Consider the following 19,317-nt stretch of genomic DNA (forward strand, 5'->3'; position numbering starts at 1 on the left):
ATTCATTAATCTCCTGCTAGAATATTGTTATTTCATGAAGAAAAACTTGAGTTCTATGTCGCATTTGTGCACCTCTGGTAAGTCCACCATAAGTCCCAGTAAGAAGACACACAGTGTAGCATGGACAACCAAAACCTTAAGGGGAACAATTTAAACTACTTAAGTGCTAAAATTACACACCACATCATGATTTAGGCTTAATTTTACAGCGGTCAATAACGCACAGCATCTTATCCAAGGCAGACAAACAATAAGAAGGGAAATGCTCTTGATTCCATCCATTGCATTTTGCAATGCTCACCCTGAGAGCAGTAAAGCTTTCCACCCTCTTAAAAGGCAAAGAGTCACAAACACATTAACACAGATCTCGTTCAGCATTTCACAGTTCAGACTGCATTTGTTCTCATGACATTCCATTGAAACTGGGTTACGGCTTTCCGACAATGATATCGAGAAACAGAGTACAGTGAAACCTTGGATTGCAAGTAACTCGTTCTGTGAGCGTTCTGCAAGACAAGCAAACATTTCTAGCACAACTTAACTCGATAAAATGAATGAGGTCTTGCAATATGAGTAGGACGTGATGCTGAATGTTACATGATCATGACTGAGCTACTGTTTCTTGAAATTTGCTTTGATATACTTTGGTATGCTTTGGATTACAAGCATGTTTCTGGAATGAATCGTGAGCGCAAATCAAGGTTTTACTGTATTATCAAAATAAGGCAAAAGCGTGTGAGCAACCAAGCACACAGGCATACGTCTCGCATGCAAACAGAGAACAGCCGGCGAATTAGCACTGCGTGAGTACTCTACCTGGCCTTCACAAAATCACTTACTACTACTGAACTGACCCTACTCTATGACAACAAAAATAGCACTTCCAAACTGTCTCATTGTCCATCTTTTCCTTGGTTGTTGGAGTCCACTTTTATGAACACTGAATACAAACAACTTGAAAGAAGAAGCCAAACATTGGAGCCAAAGTAAATAATGGGACAGAAGGAGCCTAGACAGTAGGCATGTAAATTCCAGACAGTAACATTAAAATGTCCCATCGAGGATATGGATTGGCTTCAAAAATGTTAACAAGTTGAAAAATGTATGGACTGTTCTCTTTAATTATTCATGCATCAGAAAATGTGACTTACAGGACTGCAGAATATAACAACAAAATCAGTTTCTAAGACCATTATTTTCTCTAGTCAAAGCAAATTAAGAGTGCAGATTATCGTTGATGAAATACTTATAAAATACTTGCAACTTATAAGATACTTGAATCAGTAGTACTGCACTGCATAGTTAAGAGTTAAGACAGTTGAACTTAAAAGTCCTCATCACAAGAAAAACAATGTTTTAATGTCATAACTATAAATGGTGATGGACTTTCACTAGAATTATGATCATTTTGTTATATACACAAATACTAAATCCTTATGTTGTATACCTGAAATGAATCTAATGTTATAGATAATACCTCAATTTAAAAAAAAGAATCTCCATAGAGTAGGAAGGTGTGGCCTCACTTGATGGGTATAAAAGGAGTGAAATAAAGTCACCATTTTATCTTTTGCCCACACCCCTCTTAAACTGCAGACCCCCACAACCTCGTTGGTCAGTCTCCTGACACTTCCACTTGATATGTCACAGGCACCTCTGAGTGTTCAGAGCCAAACCTGACCTTCCCCATGTTTTCTTTATGCTGCCTTCCACGTCAATACATTATGCCACTATCCAAATGCCCAAGTCAAAAACTGGAAGTCATCCTATCTAGATTCCTTATTCTCCCTCTTTCCCCACATTCAATTTATTACCAGTCTTATCAATTCTACCTTCCAAATATCTCTCAAATACCCCTGCTTTATTTCTTTCTTACTACCATCATTTTCTCTCACATGGGTTACCATCACAGTCTGTTTCTCTACTTGGAGTCTTGCCCTCTCTAATCCACTATCCAGCAGGTAGCCAGAGTGACCTAAAATACAAATATGATCAATGGTGTTGCTCCTGGGACGCCTGGGTGGCTCATTCGGTTAAGCATCTGACTCTTGATTTTGGCTCAGGTCATGATCTCATAGTTCACTGTCAGCACAGAGCCTCCTTGGGATTCTCTCTCTCCCTCTCACTGCCCCTCTCCTGCTCATGCTATCTCTCTGCCTCTCTCAAAATAGACCTTTTTAAAAAATGGTGTTGCTCCTTTAAAAACTGTCAATGGTTTCCAGTGTTCTTCCATTCAGTCAAGGACACAAACTTCTGGGGCCCTGAGTGTTATTGACAGAAAGCCTGCCACCTGCCCCCCCAGTTCTTACCTTGAACCTTCTAGAAGATCAATGCTACGAGAAACAAGGTAGTCCCTATTCAGTCCACCATCCAAGATCCACACCCCCTAATCCCTGCTACAGAGAGAGATGGTTAGGCCTTTCGTTTCTAAATTAGAGTTCAAGGGGCTTGAACCTTCTAGAAGATCAATGCTACGAGAAACAAGGTAGTCCCTATTCAGTCCACCATCCAAGATCCACACCCCCTAATCCCTGCTACAGAGAGAGATGGTTAGGCCTTTCGTTTCTAAATTAGAGTTCAAGGGGCACTTGGGGGGCTCAGTCGGTTAAGTGTATGACTTTGGCTCAGGTCATCATCTCACAGCTTGTGAGTTCAAGCGCCACATCGGGCTCTGTGCTAATAGCTCAGAGCCTGGAGCCTGCTTCGGATTCTGTGTCTCGCTCTCTCTCTGCCCCTCCCCTGCTCACACTCTATGTCTCTCAATAATAAACATTAAAAAAAATTTTTTTTAATTAGAGTTCAAAACCCATCTTACTCTGAGATTAGGATCATGGTTTTGTAGAAGTCACATTACCAAATTCTTATGAGGCATATACATAGTGAGCTTAAAAGGGAAACATCATGAAAAGTATGGTGTCTGTAGAAAAATGTCTTCTGATCTCCCCAAGTACAATTTACCAATGGGCTTTTGGGACATAATTTGACATTTTCTATTCAATGAATTAATTAAAACTCCCATAGTAAGGGAATTACCAGGGGTTTATTGTGGTCAGCACTTCATGGATATGATCATTCAAAAGTTTATGGATCCATCCCAGTATACTATCACCCAATCCAAATTCATCATTCTCATCTACAATACCCTGAGAGACTGTAACAGAGGCCTGTTGAAAACTAAATATGCCATGCCTACAGGATTTCATGATCTGCTCCTCTGAGAAGGCCATCAGAAGAGGCAGTCAGAATAGCCACGCATGATTTGTCCTCAGTGAGCCCTGGCTGATTCTTACGATCATCTTTTTCTTTTAAAATGCTTCACCTTATCATTTGCATCCTGCAGCCTACAGTTCTTTGTCAAGGTTAAGATGAAGTTCAGTGGTCATTAGTTCCTGAACTGCACCTTCTTTCTTCTTTGGGGGCGGGGGGGAAGTGAGGACATTAATCTCTTTCCAGATCTCTGGCAACTTTCCATTCTCCACAATTTGACAAAGACAACTTTCCACTGGCCAGCAAACCCACCTGCAAAGCCTCTCATTGCCTTTGGATGTAATTCCTCTGGGTCAGGAACCCTTTTGAAATTTCCCTTCCTCATGTCCTGGGAACACACCAGGCAGCCTAAAGCCCCTCTCTGGGAAGCCTAACCTCTGGAGGTATAGAGGGTATTCAGTGGCTGACCTCACACAAGTCAGTTCAAGGCTGTGGTGCCACTTTCTACTTCACCTATCAGCTCCTTGAGGCTGGTGAGAGTTGATTCCAGAGCAAGAGTGCACCTGCATTACTTCCTGTACTTTCCAGGAAATGAATCTCTCAACACTGCAAGCCAGTCATTTTTCAGAGGCCATTCAGTCTCGTTTAATTCCTTAGTGGTCAACACAAACTTCAATGAATGAGCATCGTTTGATAAGGGAAGTAAACATATTCCATCACTATGGCTACCTGAAAGTATGAGATTATTCCCTACCCCAACCATGATATTAATTCGGTTATCCCTCAACTATTCATTATACACAGTCTTTTATAGTAAAGACAATGACAGAACATATTTGACAGAAAAGCAAGCATGGCAAAGTAAGATACAGAAGCCAGTTAGGCGAGTGTTTTGAACAACCTGCACTCGAGGTACAGTAAATCCTCAGGATCTCAGACGCCCTCTGTCAAGTCTGACAAAGACATGCAGTAGGACTGCAGCCTACAAAAATATGTTACACATCCCCCAAAGACTCATCACTGTTGTTTAGGACTGGAAAAGAGCCAATGCTATATACATCCCAGATAAAGAGACAAAGATGATCTCAGAAAACCAATCCATTAATCGTACCGAATTACTGCTTTCCTACTTCACCTTTCCAAAAGAATATTTTGTCTTTCAGCAAAACTCAATTGGGGCTATCCGTGGTGCAAGCTGCCATCTTAGAGTCAAGAATCCCTGAGCCATTATTATTGCTGCTTGCAAGGGAGGATTCGCACCCACATGGATCTCTCCTTTCTATGAACTTTTTTGTCTTCCTCGTTACCTTCATATTGTTTTGTTCTCTAATTTTCCTGGGTAAAGAGGAGAGAGATATGAGGTAGTGTATAGAATAGAACACTAGTTTGGGAAATAAAAGACCTGGGATCATGTTCTAGATCTGCCATTTATTACCTATAACCTTAGGCAAGCCCATTACCCTCTCTGGGAATCAATTTCTATATGTGTACTACAGGGAAGACTACCCTGAGGACCAAAAAAAAACCCCAAAAACAACAACAGCAACAAAAAAAACACAACGAAGTCAAAGCCCTTTGTAACAATGTAAGAGAAGTTTGTTGTTATTATAATAATTAGTCTCCCCACACAGGCATGTTTCCTGCCTTCAAAAGTAGTTTCTTGTTTGCTTTCTCTTTTCTTTTTAAATGAGAAAGAGAGACAAAGTGTGAGCAGGGGAGGAACAGAGAGAGGGAAACCAAGAATCTGAAGCAGGCTCCAGGCTCTGAGCTGTCAGCACAGAGCCCAATGTGGGGCTCAAACTCTCAAGCTGTCAGATCATGACCTGAGCTGAAGTTGGACGCTTAACCCACTGAGCCACCCAGGCGCCTCTCTTGTTTGCATTTTTAATTTAGGTATAATTGACATAACATTGTGTAAGTTTAAGTGATGATTTGATATACTTATATATTGCAAGATACTAACCATGTTAGCTAAGACCTCTATTATGTCCCATAATTATTTCCTTTTTTTGTGAACATAATCATGATCTAACCTCTTAGCAGCTTTGAAGTTTATAACACAGCATTGTTGACTATAATCACTGTAACACAGCACTGTTGTAATCATCAGTAACCTATGCAATAGATCCCCAGGGCTTACCTACCTGCCAGTTCCAAGCTTCCATCCTTAAACAATATCTCCCCAATTCTACTAGCTCCCATCCCCTGAGAAGCACCGTTCTATTCTGTACTTTTTTTTTTTTTTTTTTTTGCTCATTTACAACTCCAAATCTTCTTTGGAATTAAGCACATAATTAGGTGTTCGATAATAACGTAGTGACTAATTAGAAGACTTCTTTAGCATACAGTGGGATTAGGGATTAGGCTGGTGTTTGCACATTTAATAATATCTGCAAAAGGTGGATGTTCAGTTCTGTTGCCATCTTATACAAAATAAATAAATGTAGGATGAAAGTCTCCAATTTCATATAAGTCTATGAATATTCATGTATTCCATAAAGGTTAACGATTCCTCAAAATCTGAAAATAAATCCTAGTGTGAAAAGAACTCCTAGAACAAGGAGCTTTCCACGTTTACCGTGTAAGTTCTCTGCACCTGGTTTTCGTTAAGACTAAGGCTAACCCGTTGTCAAGTGGATCAAATAACACGGAGTTCTTCAAATGCCTAGGACCCATTACGTTTAGAAAACATAAATCGGAGTCACAGAGTCACCATTAACTTAATTATGGTTTGACAGAGAAGGATTACTATGATAAAAATCTCAGAAATTTGTGTTCCCAGGTCACATGGTTTCTCACAGACTCAATTCTAAAGTAAGACAATAAAGTAAACTAAGCGCTGCCTGCATACAACCACCAGGTGATAGATACCGTATCTTATGAAGGTGAGCAAAGAAAGTGAAGTAGAAGGATGGAAATGGCAGTATTGCAGAAGGCGAAACATTTGTTAGGGATGATCAGTGATCCTACAGAAAAGCATGAGGATTCTTAAGCAATATATCCCAGCTAAACAAAAATGTCCAGAAGTTGAAATGAAACTCTAAGATTAAGATTACTTAGATTCATAAACGAAGGCTCCGATGACACAGGGAGAGGGAAGAACTACAGGAAATGAGCTTAGGAAAAGCCAAGGATAGTTACACACAGAAACTTGACATAGAATTTATTGGATAGGTATCAGTTATTACTGCCCTTCTTATATTTCAGGATTAAGGAGGTAAACGGGAGGATAACAGAGTTGGGGGAAGAAGGGTTATAACATTTATTGGGTTCTACATTGTGTCACATGCCTTTCTACATGCTTTATATTGCTTATTTAATTCTGACAGTAAATCCAATGAAGAAGAGTATCTCAATACCCATTTTAAAACTATTGAAACCAAGCTTCAGAGAGGTCATATAGCTCAAAATCTGTCTAAGTTCAACGAAATACGATCTTTACAGAAGAGTTGCCCAATGTACCTTTACACAATTAAATATCAGAGGATCTCCTTTGAAGGATGGCTCTAGTAGGGTTTGAATCAGGCCTGTTCTTCATGAGTGAAGAGAAACCTGTTAATTGACTACCTGACAGGCTGGCTTCCCTCAAGAAAGGTCCTGGTTGAAGCAGCCAGTTGGAACTCGCCAGAACCCAGGGTGAAGAAATAATCATTAGAGGCGGGGATCAAGTGGGCAACAACTCCAGGCTGAACGTAAGGTCCAAGGAATACAATGTTGAATGATGAAAGTGGCTTTCAAGAGAGGACTGAAATCCACAACTTGAAAGAAGAAGCTACATTAACAGAGGAGCCAACAAGAGTTGCCAAAAAGCACCAAGGGATAGATATTTTGAAAGTGGACAATAAACGACTGAGAACGAAGGATCATATGCCCTGAACTCAACACTAGGAAACAGCATGGTCTTCCAGACAACACCTGCTAACATCTGACCTGTTTTGGCCCCAGATGATTTCTGCTCTAATTCATAAATCAAGGAGAAGCATCAATCAGTGAGCCAGCTTACATGGCAGGAATACAAGGCCATTAATGGTTTCAGCAAGTTCACTGTTAAGTCAGGAAAAGGAGAAAGTCTAACTGGCATCAAATCCCTGCAGAATATGAGTCAAAATAGCAATTCTCAATTCCTAATGAATCCATGTAACAGGAAAAAGAGCCAAATCAATATACAGATCAACAGGCTTTAGAAAAAATCATAAGCATAATGCCACACGATAGTAGTATTACATATGACCCTGTACAACTTTAATTGTAATAATTTAAAAACATTCAGTCAGCGGGTGCAGAGTGGTAGAAAAAGGAGGACATGACGACTTATGGAACAGAGAACCCTGTGACATAGGGATTATCTTCTCTACAGACGGCAACTAACAAATACCAAGTGTAAGACTTTCCTTCAAATGGTGAGATTTGGAATAATTTTAAGTCTTTAATGTTCTCATACATTTAAAATTGGGGGAAAACAGTCTCATCAATGCACCCTAAGTTATCTGGACTAAAATGATATTAAAAAGCCACACACCCATCACAAATAACCAACAGAGAAAAAAAAACAAATAGTTAGAAAGGAACACTGTATAAATAACTTATCATTTGATGTCTTCTCTGACCACCATAGAATCTGACACTCTCCCTATCCCTAAGGCAGTTTTATTTTATTTTTTTCTCCTTCATGGCACTGAAAACGCATCTGACATACCACATACTTTACTTGCTGACTTGTTTATCTGCAAACACAATGTAAGCTCTAGAGTACACATGCAAAGAAGGGAAGGCATTTTTTTATTTTCCCTTAATCTCCGGGGTCTTGAAAACTGCCTGGCTCTTGGTAGGCACTCAACTGTTAAATTGAAAATAAATATATAATCCAATTGTTGTCGATTAGCTCAACTCAATGATCAGCTTAAGTAATGACTGCACCTTTGAAAAGTATTTTAGAGTACCAGAAGTATAAAGGTGAGAACTAAAATGTAGGAGCCATCGCTGGGTATTCATTAGCGTTGTCAGAGCTGAGCGCAGAAGAATCTCATTCATTCATTGGTTCAGTAAGAATAGAAAGGCATGTTGCGACATCAACTTTTTGTCACACTCAACTTTTTAACGTGTGAAAGCTCTACTGCCATAAAAAATGAACACGGATCCGTTTTGGTATAATCTGCAAAAGCCCTCCTGAGAATCTAAGAAGAGCTCTAAGTCCAGCTCTGAACAACGAATGAAACTGAAACATCATCATGGAGGAGAAGCCTGATCTGTAGATAAAGGCAGAAGGAAACAAAGTACACAGTCTACTTGTCATAGGAATTGCATGACCTTAGCAATGCAAAACCGAAAAGTAGTGCTTGGAACAAGTGCCTAAGTGTATGACTTTGGGTGACTGACATGGTGACCTAGGATTTCTGCTTAGGATTCCACTAAGTCTGGTTGGCAAAGTCAAGTTACTTTTAAATGAGATGCTGTGTTTCTGTCATTAAACCGGAGCAAAGTGGTCATGATTAGATTGACTGCACACATCCAGGTATGAGAACTCATTTCTTATGATTGCCCAATCTAGATAAACGCATTTGTATTGAAGAACGATCACTTGCCAATTTGGTCAGTCATATTTCATTAGCAAGTTCATGCATCAGGGCTGTGTTTATACCACTATGATGAATTTTAGTTATTGAAGGTAAAATTCAGGCTCTGCTCTTGGATTATAATATGCCTCAGTATGTGAAAATGAGAACACAAATGGAATCCTTACAAGCAAGTATGAAATTTATGCCAAACGGGAAAATTAAAACCAAACATAATGTTCTGACCAGCACCGATCACATCAACAAATGCAGATCAAATAAGCAATTAATGAACCCAAATCTTCCCTTCTCCCAAAGATCAACATCTCAATTCCAACGACAGAAGGAGATGGCCATGTACAGAGGCGTAGCTTATGCAACCTGGTGATGAGTCCAAAGCTTTGAAATTGGGACTCTTTCTGCCGAGCCTACTCATCCTGTCTGCTCTGCAACACCTAAACATCTTCCCAGAGGTGTACGAGTAAAGATGAGCACCTTAAGTAAGACTGAGAGGGTCCATCTAGCGTGTTCTGCCTCCTCATCCTGCGGCCAATCTTCCCTTGTTCTCTGTCTAGCCCTTCAGCTAGTGACTGAAAGGTGAACCTGACTGCTTCCTCCTTCCACAAGCGCCCTGCACAGGCTGTTTCCTCTGTCCAAACTTATCTCCATCCCCTCCCCTTCCTCAGTGTAACCTCGATCAGGAATTTTCCCAGAGGCAACTCGTTCTATCGCACACTCTTAGAGCAGCAGAGAACCCTACTTCCCAGCACTGTCTTATTGGTGCCTTTGCATTTACTTATGAGATACTTATGAGTCTTCCTCGCCAGACAGTTCCATGAGGAAGGTACTTTTTTTGTCCCTCAACATATCCCAGCACACAGCACAACCCTGGGTATATACAGTAAGCTCTTCAGCCTTTGTGGAAGAAGGAAGGAAGGTATGAAGAAATGAGAAGTTTAACACACATGGTCAGAGTCTGGCATTGAGTGTAAAAGAGCTCAGCTTCTAAGGAAAATATTAGAGACAGAGACAGAAACACAGGGGAAAACCATTAAGGGGGAAAGCTAAGTGGAGCACAGCTAAAGAGACTGAAAGCAAATTTGATGCTTCTCTTCCTCAGTGCCTAATGTTGGTATGAAGTATTTAGTAAAGACTTCAGTGAATACACGTCAGAGACAAGCCATCAAGATTTCTCTTCTGCTCCATGTTTGTGCTGTATGCTTCCAAATTCTATTAGTGTGTGGTAAGCGGCCTCTTCTTAGGCCTTTTCTTTCTTTTTTAGCCTGTTGCCTCCACCTCTCCCTCCCTGTGGTGATTACTGTTTTATTTGGTCCTGGTTATTTATCACATCAAAGACCATAATTTGCTTCACTCAGAATTATTTCTCCCAGGTAAAATCTCCCATTCTTCCTACCAACTTGTTTTCCCATTTTCTCCATGGTTAAAAGTGACTTTGAACTTTTCTCAGAAGTTTTCTCAGAATGACACAACTTTGTCATATTCCATTTTTTCTCTTTTTTTCCATTTTGAACGAGGGATCACTTGGCATTACATCACTCTGTCAGAAAATGCACTAGGCAGAAAAAACAAGACTTTGATAAGAACACTCTAGTACCTACCAAGACATTGCCCATTCCAGCCTCGGAACCCTTCTGTGCAGGGAACACACTGGTAAGATCCAGGAGAATTCACGCACTGCTCATCTGGACAAGTGCTTGGAGTTAAACATTCATCAATATCTGAAAAATTGGAAAAGTAGGTCACAAGCATTTATCAGAATACGGAAGCAAACATTCACTTTTCTGATGAAGCCGGGGGGGAAAAAGGTATGTTGTATCTACATTTTGGTGGAGAAAACCATAACTAGGTAAGTCAAACACTGTGCCTACACTTAACCACCACAACAATAATGCAAGGCCAGGTAGACCTTGAGTAAAATATTTACACACATCCAAAGGAAAAACTTGGCCCCAGTTTTCCAACTGGCAGGGTTAGACCTCTCCATTGCTGGGAGCTGGCAGCTTCTTGGGGGCCATTTTCTGAACACCAAACCTTTGAAGGAATACTGCAGCTTGCCAGAAAGAAATATAATAAACAGGCATGAGAGTGACAAAGCCACATATCCACCTGGCCAGAGGTTCTCTCTGCAGACAATGGATGCTCTAGGGAAATCCTTGCTTTGGCTTCATGGGCCTAAGAACACCCAAGGTTTGAATAATTTAAAACCTTTCACAGGCTGTGAACTCCTTGGAGGTGGAAACAGAACATTAGGAGAAAATGAACTCATCAAATATTTGCCAGACTTTCCAAAAAACATGGTGATATGATCGTATGCTAATATTTTCTAATAAAAATATACCTTATTATTCACATTCACAGCTAACTGGAGTTATTCATCACTGTTCTTTTCAATGTGAGGAGAAAAACAACACCTTAAATATGCTTGGGGCTGTGGCGGACGTAACTACTACAGAGGCTCTAGGCATTTTGAAGAATGGTAGAACAACAAAAGGGGAAAGCAGGATACAGGAAATGGTTCAGGAGTTTAACAAGAGTGGGAACACCTTGGATACCAGCCCCATTTGAAACGATCATTTTTTTCTGGGATTGGAGTCTGAATTCAAATGAGTGTATTTACTGTCTAAGTGTTCCAATATAAGATACATATAGGACCTCCAATCATATGCAAAATATAAAGACAATTTTCAGGACATAAGCAAAAAGTGAAAGAAATATATAACGGATACATTCATCCATTCTGGGAAATTCTCAAAAATTATCTCTCATTATCACCAGACAAGGGTCAAAATACGCTTCAAGTAAAAAAGATGCTCAAAGGAAAAATGTTGAAGATGTTATTAATAGAATAAGCACCAAGTCAGTGTGGTAATTTTTTTTTCCTATCAGCGAAAAATCCTTGCCAACAGACAATGACACATAGTGGTGTGTGTGTGTGTGTGTGTGTGTGTGTGTGTGTGTGTTTTAGGTCAGATGTTCTGGGACTTCTTGTTCTACAGAAAGATGACGCCTGCCAGTTTCATTTTCCAAACAGCATTACATTCTTCTCTGGAAGGATTTTTTTTTAAATAGAACTACAACTGTTAAGTCAGAGAAGGTTTTAAGGAAGGCTGGCCCAATAAATAAGATGCAACGCGAAGCAAGACAAGACAACATCCCTGCATTTCCGGCCACTCTCACCTCTGTCTGCTCGTTCCCTCATCTATAAATTAGGGACTACCTGCCTGGTAATACCTCAGCAGGACAAAGTAAGGATGCATGAGATAATGTCTGTGAACTACAATAGACTCCTTGGAGACTGGGGCTGTTTGAAAGCAACTTTGTTAGTGGCAGCTGAGAAAATCTTTGGTGAGCCAGGAGCCTGGGGACCTTTGGTTCTGGTCCATGACGAAATTAGAAAACAGCCATGTTATTTGGCTCCTTCTTTTCAAGCCATTTCATGGGGATAGAATTATGAATTATTTACTCAGGGAACCCTGGTAGTATTTCTGTGAAATAATTTCCATACACCAAATATTACTGAACAGGCTCCATCGGTTTCCTGTTTACGTACAGAATTTTCAAATTTCTACTCCTTCCCACTTTCCATCCTTGCACCATAGTTACTACTTAAATGCCTCAACTCCCCATCCTGAAACTGTAAGTATGACTTAAGAATCAGCATGTGACTTCGATCAGTTAAGTATCTGACTTCAGCTCAGGTCATGATCTCATGGCTCATGGGTTCAAGATCCACGTGGGGCTCTGTGCGGACAGCTCAGAGCCTGGAGCCTGCTTTGGATTCTGTGTCTCTCTCTCTCTCTGCTCCTCCCCCACTTGGTCACATGTGCATTCTCTCTCTCTCAAAAATAAATAAACATTGAAAAAAATTTTAGAATCAGCATTTGACTTTTTCGGGGAGTGTTGTTTTACACATAAAGGCTTGTCAGGTAAACCACGCCATTTCTTTAAAAGCATTTCCAAAGCTATAGATGTACCAAGAAGGCCCATGCAAAAACAAAGTCATCAGGAAAGGGGGGAGGTTTCTAGAGAATGGTTCTTGAGAACTAATAAGGTGAAAGGCACCACACAAGATACCACAACACGCATTTATTCTCAGGACAGCTCTGAAAGTTAACTTTGTGGCTCCCAAGTTAACAATCCAAAGGGGCCAAGTCGCTGGCTCCAAGCCATAAAGTGACTAAGCGCAGAAGTCAGGAGCTAATGCCACAGTCCTGCCCCCTCCCAAGGGGGCATGTGCCTCTCCAGGGCAGAGTGAGGGTCCCCTATAAAAGGAGAGTGGGCACACTTCACCCCTGTTGTCTCATGGCCCTCAGCTGCCAGGGAAGAGACCTTATAGTTCTGTTGTGATCCTAGTTGATCAGAGATTCAGGAATGTAAAATGCTCCCGTGTCTCTCCAGATCAGAATGCAAGGGGCCAGGGGGAGAGGCAGGGACAGACTGCCAAAACACCGAATTAGCTCTCCCTCCAGGACCAGATCATTAGATCCATGTAGAAAACCAATGCAGAGGAGGCAGGGACAGCTGAGGGCAGCCTGCCCAAACTTGTCCGTCCCTCCCTTGGTCTGGAAGTCGAGCCATATTAGAAAATGGGCTGATCTTCAGGCGGCCACAGGCAAAGAACCCCCGTGGAACCAGGGACCATCCACATGGCCTGGCCCCTCAGAAAAGTATTCAGGGACCCCTCTTCCCTTCCCTGGCACATATCCATGGCAGCATTCAAGCAGAAGTGCAACATATTTCTTCATGAAAATAATTATTTAAAAAGCACCATGGTGGTTTCAAAAAGAACCTGTATAACTGGGATACAAACATGAGCAGAAATATTAAATGGTTAAGCATTCTGGCCATACTCTAAAAGCTTCTCAGAACTTTTTTTTTTTTTAATATAATACTAGCAAACTCATTGCCGCAATCAATAATAAAGAAATTTTATCTAGCGTGGCTAGAATGCAACCTGGAGTTAGTCAGAGGGAACTTTGGTACAGAAGGGTTTGTAACCAAGTCCCAGAACACACGTAAGACAAGCTGCAAAAAAGGAATGTAATAGGGCAAGAAGGGTGGAAACTAAAAACCAACAGCGGGTAAATCTGCACCATGTTCCCAGATGAATGATCCAGACGCTGTAATTAAGCCTGGGCTTACGCTACGATGCTCCACAATCAATTGTTCTACAGCGATTCACTCAAACTACCAGGGAAGGCAGATGCTGAGGTGGACAAGGGGAGAGCGAAGATGGAAGACAATGGAAAACAATCCAAAGTCCCTGAAGCGAGGCCAAGAGGCTGTGACTGCAGAAGGCAGGAAGAGCTTCGATGAGCTGATATCATGCACAGGCTGGTGGAGGAAAGTCCCAAGTGTGGACCCAGCCCTGCATTTCACCATCACGTGTGCTCCACACTTCAAGGTGGCACTGACTCACCCTCACAACGGCCGCCCCGGGTCATGCGGTACCCGCTGTCGCAGTATTCACACCGGAAGGCCCCCACGGTATTGATGCAGTGTCCTTCCCCACACACATCTGGCCTCAGGCACTCGTCAACATCTATACGAAGCAGAAAACACAGTCGAGTTTTATTTCTCCAAACAGAATTTCAAACCTCTCCCATCTCCCAGGTCAGTTTGAAGTCAAGAATCAAACAACCGATTCCCACTACTATCCCTTTGATTTGTTTGATGTGTTTCAAAATTGAGTGGTTTTGATTTATGTGGGACCCAACACATTTAACATCTTGGGTCTCTGCACACACTTGACACTCTTCATTCCGTAGCATTGGAGAAAAAAACTTCCATATTTATATCCTCCAGTATCTAGCAGATGACTATGTCATAAAAGGTGTTCAGTAATAAATTCTGGGTTGCCAGAATAAGCATTTAAGATTGATGGGATCTTAGGGGAGCTAACAACCCAGATCTGGGAATTTATGCATCAGGAAGAGCACAGCCATTACCTATGCAGTTAGGACCCTCCTCACTGGCCATAAATCCTGCTGGGCAAATACACAAGAAACTTCCCTCGGTGTTTTCACAACGTCCCTGGGAACAGAGCTGTTGGACCTGAGTGCATTCATCAATATCTGTTAACAAAAATACAGATAAAAGTATCAGTGTCGTGTGGCATGAAATTCTCAGTTTCCCTGTTCATAAAATAGCAGCACACTATTCCCTGAGCACCACATCCTTATAACCGAGGAGACTAGGAAAGGGAGACATGATCATACGCCTCAGATGCTTGAAGGATGGTTACTGGGAACAGGGAATACACTTATGGTATATTGTTTGAAAAGCTAAAACTACAACCTTCACATTGGTGTTTGTGAGACAGATTTAGGTCAACACAGAAGGACCCCTCTGATACATGGAATCATCTAAGCACTGAAATTCATGTGCAACTCCCAGGCCAGCTCAGGAGAGAGTGCCAGAAAAACTGTAAAAGGGACTCTCCCACTGTGCACGTGGGCAAAGCTAGACTAGATCATCTCAAATGCCCTGTTATATTCTACGATTCCAAACAGAACATACAATGTATGCAAATTCAAGAGAAATAGCCATGGTACAGAGCAGGTGGATATTCCCCTCATCCCACTCCACATATATATACACAAAACAAAATAACATTAAGTCACACATCTTATGGACACTTAGCATATCAAAGTCATATTAACTGGGTATATGCCTTGTTGCTTTATATTTGCCTTCTAACTCTTAGTGCTGAATTTCCTTTTTCTAAAAAAGAGAGCAATTAAATTTAGTGTTAATGCACTGAAATGATTTCCATAATGCCATCATACGTCTTTCTGAGATACATTTTTTCCCAAAGAACCACGTATGAGAGGCTGGATTTGTAAATTCATTAATAGCTTTGTGTTAGTCTACTGATTTTCAGTTTAGAAATTGCTTTTAGAAATCAGATTTAAAGCAATTACATGAATATAATTCTTTATTGCAGTATACAGTATTATTATTTTGGTTTTGCTAAATACATGCTTATAGGTAGTTATTTCTATTACTTCATATATTATATATTTTATTATATGATTATACCTAGAAATCTTTGGAAATTATTTTACCTTTTTCCCCCTTTTATCTAATTGTATTACATTTGGAAAGGTAGGTAGCACTGAACCAGGAGGTAAGAGCAACCCAGGAGATGAACAAACCTCTTTTTGAGCTCTTTTAGTGCAGGGACAGAAATTTTTAAAAATTAAACACAATAACATTTCCAATGATAATTACAGGGAAAATGTTCTTAATGTGGAAATGTTTTATCTTCAATAATTTCATCCATGAAAAAGTGTCTCTTACCAACACATTTCCTCTGTTGCTCACTGAACTTGTAGCCCTCATAGCATATACACGTATACCTCACAGGCAGGTTAATGCAGTGTCCTGCTCCACAGATGTCAGGGTTCACAGTACATTCATTGATTTCTTAATAAATGAGAGAGAAAAAAGACATCAACAAAGATTTCACTGTCGCTTGCAAACCATTCCTGTGTATTTCCTGATTAGCTTATCGTCAGGTACGCAATTAGAAGACACAGGTCACTTCTCATTTATCTAAAGAAAATAAAAACACTCATTCAAAAAGATACAGGAACCCATATGTTTCCTGCAGCATTGTTTACAATATCCAAGATATGGAAGCAACCCAAGTGTCCACTGATAGATGAGTAGATAAGGAGGATGTGGTATATATACACAGTGGACTATTACTCAGCCATAAACAAGAGTGAGATCTTGCTATTTGTGACAGTGTGGATGTACTTAGAGGGTATAATGCTAAGTATCTGAAATAAGTCAGAGAAAGACAAATACCACATGATTTCACTTACATATGGAATCTAAAAAAAATATGAGCAAAGAAATAAAAAAAAAACAGAAACAGACCTATAAATACACAGAACAAACTGATGGTTGCCAGAATGGGGGGAGGATGAGCAAATGGGTCAAGTGGAATGTGAGGTATAGGCTTTCCTTATGGAATGATGCTGCCACTGGGATGAAAGGCACAGCACAGGGCACCTAGTCCATGGTACTGGAATAGTGTTGTGCGGGGACAGATCGTAGCCACACTTGTGGTAAGCACAGCATAACAAACAGACCTGCTGAAAGACTAACCTATACACCTGAATCTAATGCAACATTGTGTCAACTTGAGTTCAATAAAAAAAAGTATGGGGACTTCTAAAATCAAGTATAAATTCATTTGATTACTTCATAATTGCTCAGTTAGTCACACGCAAGATCATCAATAATTCCTAATGAAACAACTTCTAACATGAACTGGAGTGGCTAGCAAGTCAGAAAAAGGCCACCTTGGGGGGCGCCCGGGGTGGCTCAGTCGGTTAAGCGTCCGGCTTCAGCTCAGGTCATTATCTCACAGTTCTCATGGGTTCAAGCCCTGTGTCGGGCTGTGTGCTGACAGCTCAGAGCCTGGAGCCTGCTTTGGATTCTGTGTCTCCCTCTCTCCCTGCCCTTCCCCCGCTTGCACTCTGTCTCTGTCTCCTTCAAAAATATGTAAACATTAAATAATAATAATAAAAGAGGTCACCTTGGAAATTTTAAGACAATCAAATCTTTTCAACTTCTAAGATGGCCCACAAGGAGTTTCTATCCATTCCAGTTCATTTGACATGATGGACTTTGAACCAACATGTGGATTCTACTGATAAAATATATAGTAACTTTTTATTCATTAGCAGGCCAAATTCAGTTTCTAACAACTATGTCTAACCTCCTTCAAAATCTGTCATTAGTTCCCAAGAAAGATCTACCACTCCTAATCAAAGCAAAACTTCTGGGTGTAACTTACTCTTAGTTTGCCAATTTCAACATCATTATATTTATAGTGATAAAGTAGAATCTTCTTCCCAATCTTCTCTGCTAAATTCCCCCTTGTGCTCCTACTGACTGGTGCTTGAGACCTGCTTCTTCTATAAGGCCTGAGCAGACTGGCCTCATTCCATGTGGGTACACACTGTGGTAGAGACAGGGTCTCGGGAGTCTATGTTGGGTAAAGGCCATCAAAATGTGCTTACTTACCAAAAGGACATAAAATGGCCTTAATTACCTGAGGACTCAAAAGTGGCCTTCTGAGAGGAATTACATCCCTTATATGATCTATTTTCAGTGAACTTTGTAATAAGGTATCATGGCATTGTCAGGCAGGGGCAGTCTAGTTGGTAGAAGCCCAGGCTTCTACACAATCCGGCTACCCTTTCTAAGCTCTGTAACACAGAGGCAAGTTACTCAAGCATCCTAGCCCTCACTTTTCTGCAGGTGAAATAAATGGGAATAATCAGAGCATGAACTTGAGTACCAGGTTCAAAGAAGATAAATAATCTTGGCCCAATGCCTGGCATATTATACGTGTTCAATAAAAGCCATTAGAGACCTGAAAGTGAGACCTGAAACCATAAAAATCATACAAGAGAGCACAAACAATAATTGCTCTGACATTGGCCATAGCAACAGTTTTCTAGATATGTTCCCCGAGTCAAGGGAAATAAAAGCAAAAATAAACCATTGGGACCATGTCCTTCTACACAGCAAAGGAAACAATCAATAAAACTAAAAGACAACTAACTGAATGGGAGAAAACATTTGTAAATTATATATCCTGATAAGGGGTTAGTATCCAAAATATATAAAGCTTTTATACACCTCAACACCAAAAACAACCCAAATGATCCAATTAAAAATAAGTAGATGACATGAACAAACATTTCTTCAAAGACCTACAGATGACTGTTGGCCATGAAAAGATGTTCAGCACCACTCATCATCAGGGAAATGCAAATCAAAACCACAATGAGATATCACCTCACAACTGTCAGAATGGCTAAAATCACCAACACAAGAAATGACAAGTGTTGGAGAGGGTGTTTTTGTTCCTCAAAAAGTTAAAAACAGAAATACAATATGATCTAATAATTCCATTATTGGGTATTTACCCAAAGAATATGAAAATACTAATTCAAAGGGATACATGCACCCCTATGTTTATTGCAGCATTATTTACAACAACCAAACTATGGAGGCAGCCCAAGTGTCCATCAATAGATGAATGGATAAAGATGATTTGGTATTTATACAATGGCATATTATTCAGCTGTAAAAAAGAATGAAACCTTGCCATCTGCAATGGCATGGATGGATCTACAGGATATAATGCTAAGTGAAATAAATCAGTCAGAGAAAGACAAATACAGTATGATTTCACTAATATGTGGAACTGAGGAAACAAAACAAATGAACAAAGTGGGAAAAAAAGACAAACCAAGACACAGACTCTTAGCTATAGAGAACAAGTTGATGGTTACCAGAGGGGAGGTGGGTGGGGGCATGGGTGAAATAGATGGGGACTAAGGATACATTTGTCATGAGGAGCACTGAGTAATGTATAGAATTCATGAATCACTATATTGTATACCTAATGTAACACTGTACATTAATTATACTGATATTTAAAATTAAAAAATAATTTTGGGGCGCCTGAGTAGCTCAGTTGGTTAAGTGTCCAACTTCGGCTCAGGTC

General features: G+C 40.4%; 1 protein-coding gene across 8 annotated transcripts in view; it reads right to left on the minus strand.

Moving 5' to 3' along the window:
* LTBP1 (latent transforming growth factor beta binding protein 1) overlaps positions 1-19,317 on the minus strand; it is a 410,698-nt gene that overhangs the window by 97,416 nt on the left and 293,965 nt on the right. For all 8 annotated transcript variants that reach the window (XM_047852622.1, XM_047852625.1, XM_047852623.1 and 5 more), the window contains 4 exons: positions 16,083-16,208; positions 14,729-14,854; positions 14,200-14,322; positions 10,379-10,498 (listed from right to left, as the gene is read on the minus strand). In XM_047852622.1, coding sequence (XP_047708578.1) covers positions 10,379-10,498; positions 14,200-14,322; positions 14,729-14,854; positions 16,083-16,208 — 495 coding nt within the window. The remainder of the gene's footprint in view (positions 1-10,378; positions 10,499-14,199; positions 14,323-14,728; positions 14,855-16,082; positions 16,209-19,317) is intronic.

Source organism: Prionailurus viverrinus, chromosome A3 (genome assembly GCF_022837055.1).
Source record: "Prionailurus viverrinus isolate Anna chromosome A3, UM_Priviv_1.0, whole genome shotgun sequence".
NCBI lineage: Eukaryota > Metazoa > Chordata > Mammalia > Carnivora > Felidae > Prionailurus > Prionailurus viverrinus.